The following is a 25022-nucleotide window of genomic DNA, read 5'->3' as shown; positions in this document are numbered from 1 at the left end:
CCAGTCATAATGGCTGCTATTCAAATGTCTACAAGCAATAAATGGTGGAGAGGGTGTGGAGAAAAGGGAACCCTCTTACACTGTTGGTGGGAATGCAAACTAGTCCAGCCACTATGGAGAACAGTGTGGAGATTCCTTAAAAAACTGGAAATAGAACTGCCATACGACCCAGCAATCGCACTCCTGGCCTTACACACCGAGGAAACCAGAATTGAAAGAGACACGTGTACTCCAATGTTCATTGCAGCACTGTTTATAATAGCCAGGACATGGAAGAAACCTAGATGTCCATCTGCAGATGAATGGATAAGAAAGCTGTGGTACGTGTACATAATGGAGCATTACTCAGTAATTAAAAAGGATACATTTGAATCAGTTCTAATGAGGAGGATGAAACTGGAGCCTATTATACAGAGTGAAGTAAGCCAGAAAGAAAAACACCGATACAGTATACTAACGCATGTGGAATTTAGAAAGATGGCAACGATAACCCTGTATACGTGACAGCAAAAGTGACACAGATATATAGAACAGTCTTTTGGACTCTATGGGAGAGGGCGAGGGTGGGATGATTAGGGAGAATGGCATTGAAATACTATCATATGTGAAACGAATCGCCAGTTCAGGTTCAATGCATGATACAAGATGCTTGGGGCTGGTGTACTGGGATGAACCAGAGGGATGGGATGGGGAGGAAGGTGGGAGGGGTGTTCAAGATGGGGAACACATGTACACCCGGGGCAGATTCATGTCAGTGTATTTCAAAACCAATATAATAATGTAAAGTAAAAAAAAAGAGAGAGAGAGAGAGAGAGACTTCTCAAGCAATACAATTCGAAAGCATCAAAAAAAAAAAAAATGTGAAAGAGGAGATTGAAAAGTTGGCTTAAAGCTCAACATTCAGAAAAATAAGATCATGGCATTTGGTCTCATCCTTTCATGGGATATATATGGGGAAACAGTGGAAACAGTGTCAGACTTTATTTTTTGGGCTCTAAAATCACTGCAGATGGTGATTACAGCCACGAAATTAAAAGATGTTTACTCCTTGGAAGTAAAGCTATGACCAACCTAGATAGCATGTTAAAAAGCAGAGACATTACTTTGCCAACAAAGGTCCATCTAATCAAGGCTATGGTTTTTCCAGTGGTCATGTATGGATGTGAGAGATGGACTGTGAAGAAAGCTGATCGCCAAAGAATTGATGCTTTTGAACTGTTGTGCTGGAGAAGACTCTTGAGAGTCCCTTGGACTGCAAGAAGATCCAACCAGTCCACCTAAAGGAGATCAGTCCTGGGTGTTCATTGGAAGGACTGATGTTAAAGCTGAAACTCCAATACTTTGGCCACCTTATGCGAAGAGTTGACTCATTGGAAAGACCCTGATAATGGGAGGGATTGGTGGCAGGAGGAAAATGGGACGACAGAGGATGAGATGTCTGGGTGGCATCACCAACTCGATGGACATTAGTTTGAGTGGACTCTGGGATTTGGTGATGGACAGGGATGCCTGGCATGCTGTGATTCATGGGGTCGCAAAGGTCAGACACGTCTGAGCGACTGAAGTGAACTGAACTGAATCAGTTTTAAAAAGAGAATTGTTAGAGTTATGTATCTCTTCATTGAAGTTCCCCCAGGCCCCCTCAAATGAAGTAATTTATGATTCCCGTAACATTTTGAGGACAGTTTACAAATCACTACTCATCTGTTTCTTTTCCAGCAAACAAATTATCATAACTTGTTTTAAGCATTTTACTTTTTATTAGTTTTTAACATTTTGTTTTTTACTTAAATTATGCATTATTATATTTATTAAATAAATAAATGTCTATTCATAAAATTAAGTTATCATACCTTGATAAAATATATTAATAATTATGTTCATCTGTGCCTCTTCTCCGCTGAAGGAACTAATTCCTTTCCTGCACATTTATCTCACAGTCCCAGTTGGTGGAAGATTTCCAAGAACTGCGGAGAACATTAGAGACCATGAATATGTTCAGTGCCAACCTGGGATTCTTCTTCCTTCACCTCGCCCAGATCTTGATTTTGGAAGCCCTGGCTTGGGTAATAGTGTGGCATTTTGGCAGTGGCTGGCTTATCACAATATTCATTTTGTTTCTTCTCACGGTTGCTCAGGTAAGCAGGTATCCTAAGCCCAGGCAGTGGCTTTATGGGAAGACTCAGAATTTTTTCCTTCTCTCTTTACACTGGTGTCAGCGGCTGTCTGGCACTTCCTGGCAAGCTACTCACCAGTGTCTAACACAAGCAAGTTATCAAAGCCCACTGGGCCCCAGTTTTCTTATCTATAACATGAGGTAACCGTTTTTTATGAGAATATTCTGAGGAGAACTAAACTGTAGGGTACCCAGCACACAGACTGGCGTGTAGTCAATGTCCTTGACAGTTGCTGCTCTTTGCCCGATAGTATCCACAAAGTGTCAGTAACCGATGTTCTGTTCTAGGCCGTGTAACCTTCACCTTTGTCTTCTGTTCGTTAACCAACCAACATTTTTCATGGTTGTTCAATGATTTTATTAAGATGATATGTACATACGTGAACTTATTTTTCTTTTCTTTTAAATCACTCATTTGTTTCCAACGTTTTTAGACCCCATGGACTGTAACCTGCCAGGCTCCTCTGTCCATGGATTTCTTCAGGCAAGAATACTGGAGTAGGTTGCCATTCCCTTTATGAGGGAATCTTCCTGACCCAGGGATCAAATCTGAGTCTCCCACATTACAGGCAGATTCTTTACCATCTTTAGTCACCATGAAGAAAGGAAGCCCCACATTAATTTATTCACTATTTATACATGCTGTTTCATAATTTAAAAATCTACTAAAAAGAGGTTATATTTGTATCTTAAAAAAAATTCCAAGACACTAGCCAAAAGCCTCATTTCACCAATTTTTGTCAATACACCAGTCTATGAAGAGAGTCTATTTATTATTACATGATAATAGGATCATGTATTCTGCCAGAATTGACAATCATCAACTGTCATGCAGCAGGGCAATTGATAAATCCTTTGAATGAAGCACAGATCTCCGAAGACGGCCTTCTATGACCACAAGACTGTATTGTGGACACAAAGGGAAATGCACCTGACCCTGCACTTGGGAAGGGCCAAGTGGAGGACCCTACACAGTCATCCAGTGGAGGAGATGGTCATTTAAATATCTAGACAGAATACAAGGCAGAAAGGAAAGAAACAAGCATGGGCTATTGGAGCAGAAAGAGGCATTTAATTCTTATTGAGGCAGTTGGGGATGATTTCATGGAGAAATAACATCAAAGTTAATTACAAAATTTTATATGCTCATTTTTTTCTTGAAAAGTCAACTTGCTTTATTCTTTGAAAAGAAACTTTTGGAATCAAGAAAGGGAGCAAATATTTGTTTGACTATCTAGCATCATCAGGAATTTTACATGTATTTTGGCTGCAAGACAGCTGAATGAGCAAGGTATAATATTATAAGCCCTGCTTCTTAGACAAAGAACTGAGTTCAGAGCTACCGACTAGTTTGCCAAGAGTTGTATAACTTGTAAAGTGGTGAAGGACTGTTTACAGCCCAAGTCAGCCTGACTCCAAAGGCATCCTCCTTCCATTACACATTGGAAGATTCTGACAGTGGAGAGAAGAGCATTCTAGGCTAAGAGAGCCACCTGTGCAAAGACACAGAGATGGGAAAGAACTCAGCAAGTGTGATAGATACACACTTGGCTTGAGGTCAGACGAGATCTCCCACTTTTCTTATGGGTTCCCGAAGCTACCAGCAGGCTCACTTACTACTTTCTTCTTTCCTTGTCAACTTCTCTGACAGCAACCCTGTCTCTTCTAGGCTCAGGGTTTATATCTGCAGCATGACATGGGACACCTATGCATATTTAAGAAATCCAAGTGGAACTACCTGATGCAAAAATTTGTGATGGGTCATCTGAAGGTACAGAATGTTCCAGGAGTATGATGGGATTCTGAAAGTCATTTTACTAAGCAGTGGTTTCTGCATACACTTATCAGCAAAAAATGTTACTACACACCCCACAAGTAAATTTAAATATATTAACAATGTAGTGACTATACACAAACACACACATAACATTATAATATATACACTAAAATTAGAATTTTAAATATTTAGGAGAAAAGGTTTATTTTTATTTAAGAAGTTCTTTTTTTTTTCTTAGCCAATAAACTATTTGGCCCAATCCCTGGTACACCATTAAAGAACGACCTCTCAGGAAATATATCTTATAAAGTCATGAGTAAGGATATTCTTAGAAGGGGTCTGCATGTGTACTTCTGGGAGGCTGGGGGAATCCATCAAACCATTTAGTCCTGGGAGCACTGTGTATAAATAAAAGAAAGGATGAAGAATAGATACAAGTTTAACAAAAGAGAGAAACCAAGGAAAGTTAGATGGTTCTGTTTAAGAGTTGAGGGTTGCAAACCCCAGACTGCTGGAAAAAGCAGGGACAGTTGGTCTTATCCCCCTTATTATGCTCCAGGAGGACAGGCACACTATCCTATGCACCCCTGAAATGCAGCACCTAACAGAGTGCCTAACACACAGGAGGCCTTCAATAAGCATTTGTTGAATGCATGAAGGAATGGATGGATGGATGGAATGATGGATGCATAGATGGACAGATGAATGAAACTAGATAACAGTACAAGGACTGATGAAAGCTGGTTTTAGTCCTGGCTCTGATAATGCTCACTGTGCAACCCTGAACAAGTCAGATTCTATCCCTGGCTCTCAGTGTTCTCACCTCTAAAACTAGGACTTCAACTGGATCACAGCTTTTCTATGATGTTCTAGGATTTGGTGAGAAACCAAATGACAGCATGATCTCTGTTTCTAAGGCAAAACATTCAGTATCACAGTAATCAAAGCCTACCTAACTCTGGTAGCCCTTGCCCTGCTTCATTTTGTACTCCATTTCAGTATTCTTGCTTTGAGAACCCCATGAACAGTATGAAAAGGCAAAAAGATGTGACATTGAAAGATGAACTCCCAGGTCGGTAGGTACCCAATATGCTACTGGAGAAGAGTGGAGAAATAACTCCAGCAAGAATGAAGAGTTGGAGCTAAAGTGAAAACAACACTGAGCTATAGATGTGACTGGTGGTGGAAGTAAAGTACAATGCTGTAAAGAGCGATATTGCATAGGAACCTGGAATGTTAGGTCCATGAATCAAGATAAATTGGAAGTGGTCAAACAGGAGATGACAAGAGTGAACACTGACATTTCAGGAGTTAGTGAACTAAAATGGATGAGAATGGGTAAATTTAATTCAGATGACCATTATATCTACTACTGTGGGCAGGAATCCCTTAGAAGAAATGGAGTAACCCTCATAATCAACAAAACAGTCTGAAATGCAGGAATTGGATGCAATCTCAAAAATGAAAGAATGATCTCTGTTCGTTTCCAAGGCAAACCATTCAATATCACAGTAATCGAAGTCTATGCCCCAACCACTAACACTGAAGATGCTGAAGTTGAATGGTTCTATGAAGACCTACATGACCTTCTAGAACTAACACCACAAACATATGTCCTTTTCTTTGTTGGGGACTGGAATGCAAAAGTAGGAAATCAAGGGACACCTAGAGTAACAGGCAAATTTGGCCTTGGAGTACAGAATGAAGCAGGGTAAAGGCCAACAGAATTTTGCCAAGAGAACACACTGGTTACAGCAAACACCTTCTTCCAACTTTATTACTCCTGTATATATTCAAGATATTTTCATTTTAACATGAAAGAAATATAAAAATTGTTAATATATTTTACATTTCTTTTTTCATTCTGAGGTTTTGAATCTAACATGTATTATATACTTACACAGCCTGCCTTAATTTGACTGGTCACATATTAAGTGCTCAGTGGCCATACATAGATAATGGCTACTCTATTGAGCACTGTAGATCTAAAATACACATTAATAAAATTTTGAGAGATGTCAAATATGCAATAAAAACTATGACTATTGTTTATTCTTCTATAAATGATTAACATAATAGGGGAAGGGAAGAGAAATTGAATATTTCAATATGCCAGCATTCTACATACAGCATCTCATGTCTCCTCAAACAACCCATGTAGGTAAATGTCATTATATTATACTATATTTACTGAAGATGAAATTTAACACCAAAAGGTAGACAATTTTCCCAAACTACACCGAAGCATTTATATATCCAGTGGATGCAACTAAGTTGATATGCTTCCAAATCCTTTTCTCTGTTAAAACTTTCAGATTTTCACTGAAAGAGAGAAAATCCCAAACAACTTAATCAGAGATGATATGAGCTCAGCATCAACTATTCTCATTTATATTTAATGAGATAATTGAAGCTTGAACATGTGATGATCAGAGGCAAACCCCCATAGATGACTTCAAATCCATGACTCTTTAAAATATTCATTGAATTAGGAACCCTGGGGCCATTTTCTCCCCAGAACTAATTAGTTTTAGAGCTGAAGTTTCTTTTATTTATAAAATAAGAAGTGTACTTTCTGCTGTACCTATTTCATATTTCCTTTAAAAGGAGGACAATAAAAAGATGGAAAAACATTTCTTTTCTATGGTTTTTAATCTTATCAAGAGTTGTTTTAGCTTGGACTCTGTGTTCCTGGATAAGATAATTATTTCCTGGTAGGCTTTTAGAGCCTCTAGCCAATGAATCATTCTGTGACCCAGGAATGGGGGTGGCATGTTCCAGGAATACATATCTTAAACTTTGGAGATGTAGGCAGAAATCAGTTACTATTTAGACTCTAGTCATGTCTGACTCATTGCGACCCCATGAACACAGCACACCAGGCTTCCCTGTCCTTTATCAGTTCATAAAGTTTGCTCAGACCCATGTCCATTGAGTCAGTGATGCCATCCAATCATCTCATCCTCTGTCATCCCCTTTTCCTCCTGCTCTCAGTCTTTCCCAGCATCAGGGTCTTTACCAGTGAGTTGGCTCTTCGCATCAGGTGACCAGTATTGGAGCTTCAGCTTCAGCATCAGTCCTTCCAAGTAATATTCAGGGTTAATTTTCTTTATTTTTGAAAAACTCTGATAATGAAAGATATTTCAGGAGAGAAATCTTGCAGCTAATGAATGTTCTTTTCTCCTCAGGGCCTATCTGCAAAATGGTGGAATAGCCAACACTTCCCACACCATGTTAAAACAAACATCTACCCCAAAGACCCAGATATTGATGTAGGCCCACTTTTTGTTATTGGAGATTTACAACCTGTCAAGGTATGTTTAGAAATCCTAAGCATTAGAGAAATGTTCCAGTAAGTGGTTCTTGGAAAGGTCTACACTTTTGTCTTGAGGAGATTAGGCTGGAGATTCTGGCTTCAAGCATGGTTTCAGAGCGTCTTTTCTTCTTTTATGGCCAGGACATAGATTTGAAATAAGTGAAACTGGTGTTGTAAGAAAAGAAGAAAATGTGGAATAAATGACTCCATGATCTTAAAAGTCATTCATGCTAAATCACTCATTGAAGGCATGGCAGAATTCAACAAGTGCTAAATCATGAAACATCTACATACCTAGTTATGTCAACTAATTCTAGCTGTTGGAAGAAACTAAGCTGCTATTTTTTAGTTTAGGTTCATTTTGGTTCATTTATACATGAAACTCAGCTCAAATGCCTCATAATACACTTAGGACCCCACCTCTAATTCAGACTTCTTAAGCAACAGAGAAAGGAAGGCAAACTCCAGAATGTCTCAGCTGTTGACTTTCTAAAACCTCAACTTAAAAACCAGAATGTAAGGATTATTACCAAGATGTTTAGAGTCTGCTTTCAACATAGAAGGTATAAGGATAATCAGAGAAAGGTATTTTTCCTCAAGAGAAAATGATGGATCCTGAGAATTAAATCCTAAGGAAGAGGCTCTATCTCCTTCTGGAAGAATTTAGGAGCTTTCTAAAAACAAAGGAGTGTAGCTTGGTCAGTTGCTGCATGAACTTTGTGGTAACCAAAATTGTGCAACTTTCTCAAGATAGATTTTCCTAGTTTTGGAAGACAACCTTCTTCCAATTAGGAAAAAAAGTCTCCTGCCTAGATTTAAAGAAAAAAAAAGAAAGAAAGAAACTTTGACTCTAGTCTTCTGTCAGTTGTTCTTCAGAATGACTCCACAAACAAGTCAGAGCTCTCTAAAGTTTGCAAACTCCTAAAGTGAAGTTGTTCAGTCATGTCTGACTCTTTGTGACCCTATGGACTGTAGCCCACCAGGCTCCTCCACCCATGGGATTTTCCAGGCAAGAATACTGGAGTGGGTTTTCACCTCCAGGGATCGAACCTAGGTCTCCCACATTGCAAGCAGACTCTTTACCATTTGAGCCAACAGGAAATCCCTGTGAACTCCTAGGCTGATCACTAAACTTATGATATTTTGTCTTTTCTCCTCATTCCCTCACAGCAATGGAGCCTTGTCTCACTGGAGTTCATGAGGCAGCCTGGCCCCCTCCAGAAGTGCCTTCTGTAGAACTGTATCTAGTTCACATGCTGCCTCTTCACAGAGGATGGAGACGTCATTACTTATCCATTATTCTAGAGACATATCCATCGAGCCTTAGGTTTCTGTATACTTTAATTTCGAAGCAACTGTACAACACATTACTTAAAATAATTTAATCTCTAAAATTCAGTTTTGCAGCAAAACAAATTCTGATAAGCCCTAAGTGTTTCTGTTCTTCCCATTTTCCTGTCAGTCTGTCTACCACTTTCTTGAAACATTCATTCCTTTAACAAGTATTAATTATATCCTCTAGGGCCAGGTCTTGTGCTCATACTCTGGAAGAGTTAGGCTTCTCTTTTGAAGCAATACTCAAAAATCAGTCTACAAACCTACATTTGACAACTCTCCAAAATTTCCCACTGACTCCCTCTTTCAAATCTCCTACCACTTAAATATCCAGAAGCTTGGGAGTAACTGTAAATAACTATCATTACTTTATCACCATGACATTTATTTTTATTTATGATAGTACGAGAAAGAAGGGTCAAGTCTAATATCCAAATAACGGAAGAACTATATTGAAGCAAAGGTATCAAAAGAATGGGAAAAGCAAAAATCAAATACGGCTCACAGTGTTTAAACTGACTGAACATATGGTAAAATTATAGAGGAGATTTGAATTATCATTCATTCATTAATTCCTTCAACTAAACATTTATTAAGTGTCTCTTAGGTAATAGAGATAAACCATTACTTCTATGCCTCCTCTCAAGATATTTGCTGCCTTTGTGCATTTGAAAGTGAAGTCTCTCAGTCGTGTCCGACTCTTTGCGACCCCGTGGACTGTAGCCCGCCAGGCTCCTCCTTCCACGGGATTCTCCAGGCAAGAATACTGGAGTGGGTTGCCATTTCCTTCTCCAGGGGATCTTCCCGACCCAAGAATAGAACCCAGGTTCTTCCGCATTGCAGGCAGACGCTTTAACCTCTGAGCCACCAGGGAAGCATTTGGGTACCGACTAAATTAACTAAGAAGACCCCTAGAAAATGACTCAAATTCCCAGTGGTAAGATTATATATTGTCATGCCTTAACATGAGTAAATCACAGCATGAGATCCACAATGGAAATAAAGGAGGGAAGATGAAGTAGATACTAGAGGTTATAACTATGGGTTTTATAACATAACCATTCAACAAATATCTGTTAAATGGAGGAATGGATATAAGCAGACTGAGATTCAAGCAGAATTCTAAGCACATAGGTTGAAGAAGACCTTGAAAGCTGATCAGAAATATTTCTCCTCAATCACAATTCCATTCTACACCAGGACAAAAATTTCAAAATGGCTCCCATGGGAAGAATGAAAAACAATCATAATCCCTGAAGTGAAATGGAATAAACCATCCCTTCAAGAGTTTCCGGCATTTAAATAAAGAAAAAGATACCACAATATTCCCTCCCCCTTCAGTTCTGGTTTTTCAGTGCCTTCAGTTTGACCGTAAATGAACTCTGACCAGATGGCTCTTTCTATAGAGATTCTACACACACACACACACACACACACACACACACACACACACACACCCTTGAGTATAATAACAGAAGTCTATATTGCTCTTACTTTAGTTTTATTCTCTCTTCATTCAGTATGGCAAGAAAAAAATCAAATACGTCGACTACGAGAAACAGCATCTGTACTTCTGCACGGGTGAGTCACCAGGGAGCCACAATCCTTATAATCCCATTTCCTTGAAGCAAACTGTTGTCAAGACAGAAGGCATGACTGAAATCCTCCCACAGAAACACGATCTCATGTCTTGTTTTGCCTCAAAAAAGCAGCATGTTTTATTTCACACTTTGGTGAAAATCTGAAAAGGAAAATAGAAGAGCAATTAGGCATTCTTAATGGGCATCTCATCACTCTGGCTACTGTACAGGGAAGGAGATGTTCTAAGAAGGATGGGAGGCAGGATGCCAATCAAGGGGTCTGGTATCTGTGACTCTCGTCCTGGATAAACCAAATACAAAACTTATCAAGAAGAAAAGGATAGTGGTATATGGATAAGGAGGAAAAATAGGAAAAGAATGCTCAAGCACTGACAGCAGTACCAGAAAAAGCAGAGTCTCATGAATAAAAGTCACCTGTAGAGCTTCTGTGTGGAAGAAAGTTGACTGTTCTGACAGCTTACACACAGCTGTAGAAGGTATTTTAGTGGACAGATACACACCCACACCCACACACACATATAATAAGATAGGTCTGGATATGTTCTAGGCTTGAGAGAAAATAGGGTAGCTAAATAATGCTAATACCAGTAAAAATATTAGAAGCAAAAATGTTTTGCTCTTAACCAAGCCAAACTCATGATAGCTCACAAAGAAAAGTTTAGGACCCCAAAATATGCTCATCTAAAACATGCTTACTCATTTTCAAAATAAACCCAAATTAGGGAAGATTCCAAACATTTCCTGTAGATCATTGGTTCTACCTAAGAGCATTGTTGCCCCTAGTGGGACGTTTGACACCATATATTTTTTTGATGATCATAACAAAGGGGGAGGTATGGTACTGACACCCATGGGGCAGAAGCCAGGGATGTTATGAAATGTCTTATAGTACACAGAACAGCCCTGAACAATAAAGAATTATCTGACCCTAAAATGCCAACAGTGATAAGATTGAGAAACTGTTGCAGATGATTTGGCTTGCCCAAACATTGGCCACCAGTGGTCATCTGTCTCATGCCTGACTAAGATGGCCTGTGAGTCCATTTTCTGAGGTACGAGGCTCAACCACCACTGCAGCCTCTTCCAGTGCTAGAATTCTGAGGACTTATCGTAATGCAGTTATTCTCTTTCATGACCAAAAAGGGTGTGGAGGACATTGGTATCCCAGTTTGAAAGGTAACTCTTCCAGTCCAGACTGATGTGTAATCACATAAGAAAAAACTGTTGGAGTCTCTTGTCTGAACTCTCTTCCTGTGTGTAGTAAAACAATACAGCCGTAGTTTATGAGGAATGGATGAATATTGCAGCTTTACTGCAGAATGCCCAGCTTACAAACCACATCGTCCTCAGGAGCTGTTTCATTTTGTCATTTTCTTTCAAATGTCTTCAACTTAGTATGAGAGGTACAAATGAGTCACACTCAACCTGTCAAAGAGAGATAAGGGTTGACATTTCATAAAGGTGGTGAGACAGCTTTCATTCAGATTCCTGTAGCAGGGAAAGGTACTTAAGTATAAACTAAGCTCAACTCTCCAGAAGTGAAAGGTGGGAGACTTTTAAAACACTGAAACATGCTAAAGGAAATTAGGGAAAGAGGATAAAGGGAGGGGAACCTGGTCCTGTGGTTAAGTCATGTGTGTCTTCTAACTGGTCTTTATCAAAGTCAAACTCCTACCTTCCCAGAGGCTGCAGAGCAGAGCCCAATCCTCAAAGATTGTACTCCAAAGGGATAACTCCCAAGTCCTTAAGAAAGACACTTCTGGGTCAGGGAACATCCATCTTAGAGGGACAGAGTAAGAATTTTATAATTGTAAGTTTTCTAACAAACGATCGAAGGAAAAGGAGATCAGAAGCCTACTGAACAAGCAGTAAGTTCTTTGGACAGTCTTGAACTTTCTCAAGCAAGAATTTTAAGGGACTGGAGTCATCCCAGGAGCATGGCCTTGAACTGTTCTTAGAAACTATTTCTAGCATTTATGCGAGTCTCTTAGCGTGTCATGTGGAAAAATCATTTGTGCTGACAGTTTTCAGACTTCAAAAGTTTACAGGTCAACTTTGAAGCCTAGTCAGGAAGGGGGCTCCAGAGCATCTGACTTAAAGTTTGATTAAGAAGAGAGTGTCAAAATCTGAAGGGTCTCCATATGACTTCTGCATGCTCCAGGCAACTTCATTGGTCCTGGGGGAGAAGCAGGTAAATAACTATCTGGCCAGACTCAGTATACCTATTCTATATCTGCCACCTTGACATATTGTGACAGGGCCCAACACAAAGGATCATGAGGATTGAAGGATTCCAGGAACCTTGAGAAAACTTGAAAGATCACAGTAGAAGCCCTTCCAGGATGCCTTCATCAGGAATGACTTAGATCTTCAAAGCTTCCCTAGTCTCCTTTAGGGAGCGTGAACCAAAGTCCTGGTTCAGCCTCAGAGACTCTAAAAGCCCAGCAGTATCCAGGATGTGGCTGTGGATCTCCACCTTGCATTCCTTCTCAGGGGCAGTATTCCAGGTGTAGCATGTTAACGAGATCAACTCCCACTAGCTTCCACAGGAATCATATCTGTTCATTTATTCACCATCTTCTTGGTTTCTTTTCAGTTGGGGCCCCCCTTTTCGTGCCGGTATATTTCACCCTGAAAGCCATTCTATTGATGTACAACGGAAGGGACTGGGAGGTGAGTAACTCGATTCCTTCCTAGAGCTAGATCAGGCTGGTAGAAAAGGGAAATGTAAGTGCTTGGTCCTTTTCAGATGTAGCTTCCTTGAGTACCAGGGTATAAGATTTAGCCAGTTTTATTTCCGCTAGATTAACTTTCAAGCACTTCTTTCTGCAGGAGATCGCCTGGGTCAGCAGCTTTTATATCCGCTATTTCATCACATTTGGCCCTTTCTATGGAATCTTTGGAACCATGGTGCTCATATACTCAGTCAAGTAAGAAAACAATAATATTCTCCTACTCTTATTACCTGGATGGTAATCTTACCTTTCTTATCTGATCTATTTATGATTAGCAATGATTAGCAGATTATGACACCAGACCTCGTTCTTGTAGGTGAGACATTCCCAAGAAAATGTGGGGTAAAATATCTGAAATAGTTGAATGAGTTCCTTGGAAACTGAATTTGCCCAATCTTGTCATTTTTTCCCACGTTATTAATTCCCAGTTGCAGTATAGTAGTCTCTCAGCATCTGAGGGGGATTAGTCCCTGGATCCACCTCAGTTACCAAAATCCAAAGATATTCAAGCTCATCTATCCATATATGTGGTTCCATAACTGTGGATTCAGGCAACCACTAATCTTGTAGTATTGTATGTGTTTAATTAAAAATATCCACATTTAAGTAGACCTGCATGTATCTCAAAGGTCAACTGTATTCTGCCTGATCACCAAGTCTTTCAAACTGTAAGCCAGCTGGACATAATAATTCTTACCAAAGATAATAGGAGGCCAGTTTTTTTAAAAGTTATTTTATGACTAGAGATTTCCCCCAAATCAAAATGACTTTAAACCGAAAAACCCTCTTCAACTTCCCAATTTATTCATTCCTCATTCATTTGCATTACTATTTATAACAATAATGGTAGCTGCTATGCCTCAGGCAATTTGCTAAAGGCTTTACATTGTGGGCTTCCCTGGTGGCTCAGACAGTAAAGCACCTGCCTGCATTGTGGGAGACCCGGGTTCAATCCCTGGGTCGGGAAGATCCCCTGGAGAAGGAAATGACAACCCAGTCCAGTATTCTCGCTTGGAAAATTCCATGGATGGAAGAGCTGGTCCATGAGGTCACAAAGAGTCAGACATGATTAGCAACTTCACTCACTTTACATGCGTTATCTTATTTGATGTAATAAAAAATGCACAACCAGGCAATGTAGATAGTATCAATTTCATTTTTTTGGTAAGAGAGCTAAAGCTCAGAGAAATTAAATCACTTACTCTAGAGCAAATAAGGGCCAGTGGCAGTGCCAAATCAGAACTTGTACACAGTTCTATCTGATGACAAGAGTCCAGCTACTAAGCACATTGCATATATCTATAAGTTGTTGTTGCTTTAGTCGCTAACTCATGTCTGATTCTTTTGCAACCCCATGGACTGTAGCCTGCCAGGCTCCTCTGCTCTGGGGGTTTCACAGGCAAGAATCTTGGAGTTGGTTGCCAATTCTTAGTCCAGGGGATCTTCCCTACCCAGGAATCAAACCCGCATCTCCTGCATTGGCAGATGGAATCTTTACCACTGAACCACCAGGGAAGCCTGACCTTAAGTTATCTAGGTATCTTCTGAACCTTGCACCAATGCCTACAGAAAATACTGGGGACACTGCTCTGGTACATTAGGCTGCAAGACAGGTAGTGTGACTGACTACCTAGTGTATTCATCTTTAGATATGAAAGGTCTGCAAAGATGAAAAACAAATAACCACATGATTGGAACCTTTGAGTCAATGCCATTTCCTCTAATGCTCAGCCAGATCTGCCAGTGGTTATGCAAGCTCAGTGACTAGAACTGACACTCCCCAAGGAGTGATCATATCTTCCTTTTATCCTCTTAAAGGTTTCTTGAAAGTCCCTGGATTGCATATGTTACCCAGATGAGCCACATACCAATGAAGATGAGCAAAGAGGAGAACCAGGACTGGTTCAGCACTCAGGTAATAATGCTGTTCTTGGGAAAGCATCCATCAAAGCATCCTGATTACCATCTGCTTACTTCAAATAATGTTTATTGGAGGCTTGCTAGCGGCCAGGCACTGTCAACCATTTTGAATGGGGCTATATGGTATGTAGCTACGTGCTTGGAGTATTCCCACTTTAGCAATGATAAAATTGATGTATGAAGAAGTTGCCTAACTTGTGTAAGATCGCACAGGTAATAAGTGGTAGAAGCAGGTTTCATTCATTTATTTGGCCACACTGTGTGGCATGCAGGATCTTAGTTCTCCCATCAGGGATCAAACCTGTTTTAAGCACACAGTCTTAACCAGTGGACCACGTGGGTGTTCCCTAGAAGCATATTCTAAACCTCGGCAGTTTGATTTCAGAACCTTTGTTCTTAACCAAGGCTTAATAAACTACAGTCCAAGGGTCAATTTAGCCCAGTCTGTGTTTTTGTATAGTTTTATTGGAACACAGCCACACTCATACATTACATATTCTCTATGATAGCTTTCATTCTAAAACAGCAGGAAAGGTTGGGGGCGGGAGGAGAAGGGGACGACAGAGAATGAGATGGCTGGATGGCATCACCGACTCTGTGGACATGAGTTTGAGTGAACTCCGGGAGTTGGTGATGGACAGGGAGGCCTGGCGTGCTGTGATTCATGGGGTCACGGAGAGTCAGACACGACTGAGCGACTGAAATGAACTGAACTGAACTGATGCAGAATTAAAACATTTACTGTGTGGCACTTTACAGGTAAGGTTTACTAAACCTCCCTCAACATGATAGTCTTTCAACGAATCTCACACTCCTAGAATAACAGAAGGACGAACACTGGAATCCCCCTCATTTCTTTGTATAGATAGTTGAGAGGAGACAGCATTCTTGGTAAGAATGCTGCTAAATATTAAAAGATTTGTGAACCATGCAGAACACCACTGCCTCCTAAGCCTGACACTGGCTGTGCCATGATCAACTGGAGAATCTGGTCATCATACTGCTTCCTTCTCCATGTTCATTTCCAAATTCAGTGGACATTCCACAAAGTAGTGGTACTCAATCGTTTTGGTCAAGAAACCACACTTAAAACTTATTGAGAACATCAAAGAGCTTTTGTTTGTGGAGGTTAGGCTTCAGCAATATGTGAATCGTGAACTTCCAGATGTTCAAGCAAGTTTTAGAAAAGGCAGAGGCACCAGAGATCCAATTGCCAACATCCACTGGATCATGGAGAAAGCAAGAGAGTTCAAGAAAAACATCTATTTCTGCTTCATTGACTATGCCAAGGCCTTTGACTGTGTGGATCACAATAAACTGTGGAACATTCTGAAGGAGATGGGAATCCCAGACCACCTGACCTGCCTCTTGAGAAATCTGTATGCAGGTCAGGAAGCAACAGTTAGAACTGGACATGGAACAACAGACTGGTTCCAAATAGGAAAAGGAGTACGTCAAGGTTGTATATTGCCACCCTGCTTATTTAACTTATATGCAGAGTACATCATGAGGAACGCTGGGCTGGAAGAAGCACAAGCTGGAATCAAGATTGCTGGGAGAAATATCAATAACCTCAGATATGCAGATGACACCACCTTTATGGCAGAAAGTGAAGAGGAACTCAAAGGCCTCTTGATGAAAGTGAAAGAGGAGAGTGAAAAGGTTGGCTTGAAGCTCAACATTCAGAAAACAAAGATCATGGCATCTGGTCCCATCACTTCATGGGAAATAGATGGGAAAACAGTGGAAACTGTGTCAGCCTTTATTTTTCTGGGCTCCAAAATCACTTCAGATGCTGATTGAAGCCATGAAATTAAAAGACACTTACTCCTTGGAAGGAAAGTTATGACTAACCTTAATAGTACATTAAAAGGCAGAGACATTACTTTGCCAACCAAGGTCCGTCTAGTCAAGGCTATGGTTTTTCCAGTGGTCATGTATGGATGTGAGAGTTGGACTGTGAAGAAAGCTGATCGCCGAAGAATTGATGCTTTTGAACTGTGGTGCTGGAGAAGACTCTTGAGAGTCCCTTGGGCTGCAAGGAGATCCAACCAGTCCATTCTAAAGGAGATCAATCCTGGGTGTTCATTGGAAGGACTGATGCTAAAGCTGAAACTCCAATACTTTGGCCACCTCATGTGAAGAGTTGACTCACTGGAAAAGACTCTGATGCTGGGAGCGATTGGGGGCAGGAGGAGACGGGGACGACAGAGGATGAGATGGCTGGATGGCATCTCGACTCGATGGACATGAGTTTGAGTGAACTCCAGGAGTTGGTGATGGACAGGGAGGCCTGGCGTGCTGTGGTTCATGGGGTCGCTAAGAGTCGGACATGACTGAGCGACTGAACTGAACTGAACTGAACTGATACCACTGATACTTACTGTATTTGAAATTGAAACTTTACAAATATTTATTAATTTTAAAATAACAAGATAAATCCAAGAAAGCTTAACATCAGATTGATGACATCATCCCATGTTTAAATAAGCATGCATGAATGAGAATGAAAAAGGCAAATTCTGTCTTAGAAGTATTATGGGAATCATTTTGACCGTGAAGATCCCCTGAAAGTGTCCTGGGGAACCCTGAGGTGCTCTAAAGTACACTTTGAGGAACCCTTAGAACAACTGCAAAAATAACATTCAAAATGGCAACAACCGTAACAAGAATTAATTCTTTGAAAGACACTGAATAAAGTCACGTTCATAAGCATTCTAAGTAATCTGGAGAATCCTATGAACTTCTTCTCAGTCTGTCTTTGTATAGAGTAAAATACACTAGATTAAAAAGGAAGCTACTTATTAATAAATGTATTTCTATGCACAAAACCCTTGATTAGAGCACTTGCATGCTTTATTCCCCATTTAGAAGTCCTTTAAGTCTATTCTGTGGTAATGATATTCAAACTCCTATAATTTCTATCAGTCCTACAATCCCACTTCCATCTGCCAAAGTCCTTACTCATGACACCTTCAGTTCAGTTCAGTTCAGTTCAGTCGCTCAGTCGTGTCCGACTCTCCGCAACCCCATGAATCACAGCACGCCAGGCCTCCCTGTCCATGACACCTTACTCTTCTGATTTTGATAGCTGATAGGGACTTAGTCCTCTCAAATCCTATTTACTTCTTCATATCTATTGCCTTGTCTTTTCTTCTTAGCAAAATGCCTTATTTCCTTTATAACTGTAAGGCCCCTGAGACCTGGGACTAATTTTTATCCCTCATAGTTTGTTACACAAACTGCATACTCAATCAGCACTTGTTGAATGGTGGATAAATAAAAGAGTAACTAAATATCTTGTATGACATGGGTTCATTTACATCTAATGTAAGTTTTTCTTTGCAGGTCTTGGCCACTTGTAATGTTGAACAGTCCCTTTTCAATGACTGGTTCACTGGGCACCTGAACCTCCAAATTGAGCACCAGTGAGTAAGAGAAATAGTTCACAATAAAGGGCAAGGGCTGTCACTAATACCTGCCCTCCATATAGTCCAGAGTGGAGCACTAGACTCCCGATCTTAAGGGGAAACAATGAACCAGGACTCCCTAAAGGATGCTATTTTTCAATTAACAACAATGATAAAGAAAGGAATAAAGAAATGAAATGTCACAATTGCGAGTAAATGGAGTGAAATCGTGGGAAATTATCAGTGACTCAGTTTCCAGATTCCTATGGGCTTAGGAATTGATTTCTTCGTATTTGCTTTGTTGGCAAAACCTAAGAAAAACCAGGACACTTGGGTAACCAACTTGTGTTCAAATGTAGCTTTGCTATAATTCAAATATTTACTTATCTCTCTTTACAGCCAAGTTTACAAGATAAATAATGGAGTCCCTGCTGTAATTTCTAAATGGTATCTGGAAATACTTTACCAATGGGTCAGTTACAGAGAGGAAGTGGGTAGTTCACGCCTTGATGCAAGTTAAAACATTGAGAGTCAATTTCTCCAGAGTATCAGGGCAGAGGTTTTCCACATTCTCTTTGTCTAAACCATGTGAGTCTATGATAGTCAAAGAAGGAACAAGACCATTATTTGTTCAAGGAGTTTTTTTTCACTGTATTTCTCATGTTAAGGCTTGAAAATTTCAGCAAAACAAACAAAAATATTATTGCTCATAGTTTTATTAAAGGGGAGATTTACATCCAAGATGGTCATCTGACTAATGAAAACTTGGAATTAAAAATCCATCTCTCCTCACTTCTTATTCCTTTCCTGAAAATAGTAGCTATTTACCATGACTTAATATACATTCATCTATTCTTGCTAAAGAAGTTAGAAAGACAGAGACTAAAACAGAGATTAGTAGGGGTAGGGTGGGCAATTCAGTATCTCCAGTTCTCTGGGTAGTTCTAAATGGTATAAAATTCCAAAAGGTATACTTTCATTGGATCAGGCCAAAAATAAACAGTTGATGGAGCTAAAACATATCTTAGTTCTTCCTCAACATCTGCCACCCACAAGGCTTGTAGAGGGATAAGGGATAAGATGAGTCTGCCAGCAACTTTCTTAACTTCCCAGAACAAAAGTATTGTGCAAGGTCAAGGTTGGGTCTGTGTGGCTGATATCATTTTATTTTGTAAAAGGGGAATGGAAACTTTGGGTTTCTCCTTAGGTCTGAGAAGTTTTATATCTACGTTCTCTGTTTCCCTAGTCTATTTCCCACAATGCCACGCCATAATTATCACAAGGTGGCACCTCTGGTGAAGTCACTGTGTGCCAAGCATGGACTGCAGTATGTGAATAAGCCCATGTTGAAGGCGTTTGGAGATATTCTCAGGTAATAACAGTCCCTCAACCCAAAGCTCTCATTTCCCTTCACTGCTGGTCCCCAGACTCTTCACTGCTTTATGAATCATTCAGCCAATAACTATTTATTAAGAAACATTCATGTGCCCACCATGGACATGAGGGTCTATAAGGAACAACACTTAACACAGAAATGTTAATAGTAATTCCTACCGTTTACCTTCTGCCTTCTAGGTACTTCTTAGTGAAAATACCTTGATGCCCTACTAAATTTCAAGCTTCTTATAAACCAGGATTCTGTATTATTTGTCTTTGTATCACCCACAGAGCCTTGACATGCTTTAGAACTTAACCGGTGGGAGGGACTCTCAAATCATCTGGTCCAGGGTTGCAAACTAAGATGCTTGCAAGGTCTGATGGGACAGGCAGGGGTGACTCTTTCTATGGGAAATGAGAATCCATACTCATCCTGGAGCATTCATAGTTCCCTAGAGAATCCTGTGCGCATCAAATTAACAACCAAAACCTTGGATGATTATTTTTTTTTTTTAATTTTAAGATTAGGAAAAAGAAAAACAGTATCTCATGAATAAATAAGCCAGCAAGGCTAGACCTGGATCCCTGAACAGTGACCCATCTTCACTTTCTGCCACTGCCCTCCTCCTCTCCTGCTCTCCAGATATCTGACCTCCCTACAGTTTCTACATAACTCCCTGCCCCTTGCATGACACATCCTTGGTCACCTTTTCTTCTACCAGAATAATCTTCCAACTTGCCACAGCCCTCCTGTCACCTTCTCAATTTCCATTCACTCTCCAAAGCTCACCTGAATGGTCTTTTCTTCATCTCAGTCCTCCCTTGCCCCCAAGACTAAACCTGTCACATGCTTGGTTCTCTTCCTGTCTGACCTTTATCACAATCATTAAATAGCATATTGGGTAATATGTGTCTCCAAATGCAGACCAAGAACTCCAGGTGGACAAGACTCTCATCACTCTTATTCACTGCTGTTTCACCAAAGCCTAGAAAAATATTTCACTTTATAAAGTAGAAGAGGTAGGTGGATACAGTATGAGTTGGTTTAAAGTTATATGGTTTATCTTATAGAGATTCAGCAGAGCTTTTTCTTTTAATACTGGAGAAAAGGAAAGTGATGCTTTGGAGTACAGAAAAGCATAAAACAAAAGAAAATCTCAATCTCCTCAGTATAGAAAATGTGAGCTCACCTTCTAAAATGAAATTCAGTGTATTTGACTCCCTCCACCAGGCAAGGTAGAAAGAGGTCTTTCAGATATAGCTGAAAATGACAATGTTATAAAGTATGAAGTAAATAGAGCAAATGTTCCATGAAGTAGAACATACTTTGACCTGAGTCTCTCCTACTCATGATTTTGTCTGCTCCTCTTGCAGGGCCTTGAAGAAGTCCGGAACCCTCTGGAAGGAGGCTTACTGCATGCATCCAGAAATATAATGCAGATGTTCAGGTGCTAAAGAGAAAACCACAGGCCCCAAAAGTGTCACTTGTGATAAAATCCATGATACCAAACCTCTACAATACCTGACATAATTGCAGTTACAGCCTTCCCCAGAAATGTAATCTTAATCAACATATCTGGAATATTTGGGTAGGCAATGTGGCAATCTGTTGCATTTTACTCTCTTTTCCTGTCCCTGGCCCAGAGAAAGAATATATATATATCTGCATGATAAAACCCGTGTAATCCCTCCCTCCCCACAAAAATGGTGTCTGCCCTAAATATACTTTTCTAATGGTTTCCTTTCCTCTCCTTTCTTCCTTTAAAAACCTTCCACTTGCACAACCCCTCAGAACTCCCTTCTGCTTACTAACTGGGGTTGATTCAGAAGACATTGAATAAAGCCAATTAAGTCTTCAAGTTTACTCAACTGAAGTTTTGTTTTTTTAACAGTTTGTTCAATAAGCTTCCCAGAGGAGGACACCCAAGGCCTATTACTTTCACAACTTCCCAGATCACTGAGCACAGTGTTAAAATTCAGATGATCAATCCTGTGGATCATGTCTGCCTTCTGCTCACTGGCCCACATAAATAAAGATGGCTTAGTTGGGCAGATTTCCATTTAAACTAAATGACTCATGAAGTTATGTTACATTCCTACATGAAATTCTTCAATGGATTCCCATTGCTTTTGGAATACAGTTGCAATCTGCAACCTGGTGATTGGCAACAGATTACCAGCATTGGCCCTCCTCCAGGAAACCTGATCCACCTTGTACCACTCCCTCCCAGTCCCAGGAAGTCAAAGTGGGCACAAGGGAAGAATTTTTGACCTCAAATAACATCCCAAAACTAAGTCCCCATACCACCTCCAGGGAACCAAAGGATCCTAGAAGATCCCCTGTTGAAGCCTGAACCATATTTTATCATAAATGGACAAGTTTCAAAGCCCACTAATTGAGACCTACTCCACCAACATTTCTGCCAACTAATACATCTTCCACCAACACATGTTTAACCGAACGCCAGATCAAAGACACAGATTGGAACCCTTCCTGCATCTCCTTGCTAGTTGGCCTCAAAATAAAACTCTTCTCAAAAGGTGTTGCCATAGTATTGGTTTCCACGTGCTTCAAGCAGTGAGCCCTTTGCTTGGTAAAGATTTCAGGGAAGCTTCCCCATTAGTTCAAGGCCTCCTTGTGATATACTCTGTAGAAATTACTAGAGGTATAATTTTACATCCATTTCTGTGATTCCTTAACTAGTCTTCCACTGTAACGTGCAATACCCATCAGAGTAGAGACTGCCTAGCATGATAGAGACACTCAATGAAAATGTGCAGAAGGAAGGAAGAGAGGGAGAGAGGGAGCTGGAAGGGAGAAAGGAAGGAGGGAAAGAAGGAAGCGTCAACTACAAATTGGCACTTGATAGCTACCTCTACAAGGAATAAATCAAGTGTTGGTGCACCTGCTAACATTCAATATTCTCTGAAAGGAATTTAGAGTGGAGAGTGGAAATGAAGCACTTTGTGCTCTTGGAAAAACCGGCAGGACAGGTCTTCAGATAGTTAGATATTTTCAAAGATTTTATGAACTCAATTATTACATCTCTTCATATCCAGAAAAGCACTAAAATCATTGATGACAAATTTGCTCATGAATAGCAGCAAACCTCTGCCAAAATGTGTGCATGACTGCAGGTGCTCCCTTCACTAAAATCATATATGACACTTATCTTATCCCATAACCAGATACTGAGTTTTTTTTCCGAGAAAAAAACAAAACTGTAAGACAGGCAGCAGTTCCTCTTTGGAGCAGTTTCTCAGAGCTATCAGAAATGCTGTCTTCCAGGCTATAGTCCTCATTTTGCCCCAACAAAACTTAACTCACAGCTCTCACGATGTGCCTTTGTTTCACTCTGTAAGAGGAAGGAAGGGAGAGAGGGAGGGAGGAGGCGTGAAGAAAAAGCTGTATGTAAATGTTGCTGTTGTTCAGTCACTAAGCTGTATTCAACTCTCTTTGTGACCCAGTGAACTGCAACACACCAGGCTTCCCTGTCCTTCGCTGTCATAATGAACTCATGTTCATTGAATCAGGGATGTCATCTAACCATAGCATCCTCTGCCCCCCACCGCCTCCCCCTACCCCCTCACCCCGCTTCTCCTCCTGCCCTCAGTCTTTCTCAGCATCAGAGTCTTTTCCAATGAGTCAGCTCTTCAAAATAGGTGACCAAATACTGAAATTTCAGCTTCAGTATCAGTCCTTCCAATGTATATTCAGGGTTGATTTCTTTCAGGATTGACTGGTTTAATCTCTATGCTATCCAAGGGACTCTTGAGAATCTTCTCCATCACAATTGAAAAGCATCAATTCTTTGGTGCTCAGTCTTCTTAATGGTCCAAATCTCACATTTGTACATGACTACTGGAAAAACCATAGCTTTGACTATATGGACCTTTGTTGGCAAAATAGTGTATATGCAATTCCTTCTAATTAGAGAATAAGATGAATTTTATTAAATTTATGAGGAGCATTTCTATATTATAACTCTGAATTATTAAAATTCTTTGCAATAGTTATGAGCATCTACTAAGCAGTAAGTACTGAGTTGCCCCCTTCATAAGTATTATTCCATTTAGTACTAACAACAGCTCCAAAGGGCAAGTTTTATAATTAATCTCATTTTATAGATAAAAACATGAGACTTAAGGGAGGCCAAGCAACTTGCCTGATGGCACAGGTAATTTGAGTATAGTCTCAGAGGCAGGGATGTCTGACTCCATAGTCAACACTCATTAACATTCAAGAAACCAAAAGTAAACGGGAATTTAGTGGCATTACAAGTCATGAGCAGTGGACGCATTTGAATTCTAATAGTTTCCCAGGAGCTGATGGAATAAGCATTAAAGTAGTTATCGTTCCACCTCACTAAGAACAGCCACCTGGGGAGGAGAGAATACAAGGAACATATGACAGGCAAGCAGCAACATAGTAAGGATGCCTGTTGGCTAGTCTCTACTCCCTAATCCTAAAAGAGTATTATCTACCTCAGAGAAATTCACTGGGAGGGAATCAAGCAGAGATTTAACCTTTCAGAAGGGACAGACACTGCAAAAAAACATGGAAGAACAGAATGAAGAAATCGATTCGGGTTTTTGTGATAACAGCATGAATTCAACCTGGGAAAAGTTCATTTTCCCTGTGGTTTTTCTCTGATACTCTTTTTCCTTGAAAAAGTCTCCCTCCTTTTGATAAAATCAGGTAGTGAAAAATTGCCTACATTTCCAGTTGGGCATTAGATAAAGGTGACTGATTAGATTAGAAGTCAGGAACCTCAGCCCTAATTTCAGCTCCTCAATACCATACCGTGAAATTGGCTATGTCTTTCACACATTGCCTCGATCTGTAAAATAGGTGGTTGCACAATATTACTTGGCCTATTTGAAACAGCATTGTTGGGACAACCGAATAAAGTAAGGCAAATAGAATACTTTCATAAGCCAGGAACACTCATTCACATTCTGGTTATTGTTATTAATGTAATGAGGGTTCCTCCCATCCTGGACCATCAAAAGCAAGAGCAACCACAAGGTCAAATAGATTAACAAGACAGAAAAACACTGAACCATCTTAATGATGCCAAGGACACATTTCCTTAGATAAGAGAATTATGAGTCACAAGTGAGACAATGATTTCTCCTGTTTCAACAGGTAACACCTGGGAGTCACTTTACACTTCTGACTTTACTCAAGCCCCTGGAACCAGTAGCCAGATTTTAAGCCAGAGGAATAGTGAGACATGGGCTCTAGTTTTCGCAACTTCCAATTAACCATGTGAGTGCACAACTCTCTACTGGAAATCATACCAAGCATATCACTTGTTGCTTAAACAATATACTGTAAAGGATTTTCTTGACTATTTCCTTGCTAATCATCC

The 25022-nt window shown here is 40.2% G+C and overlaps 1 protein-coding gene across 3 annotated transcripts in view; it reads left to right on the top strand.

Annotated features, from left to right (window-relative positions):
* LOC129557459 (fatty acid desaturase 2-like protein FADS2B) overlaps positions 1-21506 on the top strand; it is a 61370-nt gene extending 39864 nt beyond the window's left edge. For 2 of the 3 annotated variants that reach the window (XM_088837804.1, XM_055427982.2), the window contains exons 3-12: positions 1941-2138; positions 3846-3947; positions 7142-7267; positions 10125-10185; positions 12802-12878; positions 13038-13135; positions 14759-14855; positions 18209-18288; positions 19517-19642; positions 21022-21506. In XM_088837804.1, the coding sequence (XP_088693930.1) occupies positions 1941-2138; positions 3846-3947; positions 7142-7267; positions 10125-10185; positions 12802-12878; positions 13038-13135; positions 14759-14855; positions 18209-18288; positions 19517-19642; positions 21022-21082 (1026 nt within the window). In that variant the 3' untranslated portion in view covers positions 21083-21506. The remainder of the gene's footprint in view (positions 1-1940; positions 2139-3845; positions 3948-7141; positions 7268-10124; positions 10186-12801; positions 12879-13037; positions 13136-14758; positions 14856-18208; positions 18289-19516; positions 19643-21021) is intronic. The other variant, XM_055427983.2, reaches the window with a different exon arrangement.
* The last annotated feature ends 3516 nt before the right edge of the window (positions 21507-25022 follow it).

The sequence above is a fragment of the Moschus berezovskii genome, chromosome 7 (genome assembly GCF_049115385.1).
Source record: "Moschus berezovskii isolate FMDL1 chromosome 7, NW_MosBer_1.0, whole genome shotgun sequence".
In the NCBI taxonomy this organism is placed as follows: domain Eukaryota; kingdom Metazoa; phylum Chordata; class Mammalia; order Artiodactyla; family Moschidae; genus Moschus; species Moschus berezovskii.
Note: the sequence above shows the minus strand (reverse complement) of the source record. Positions and strands in the feature narration are given on the sequence as shown.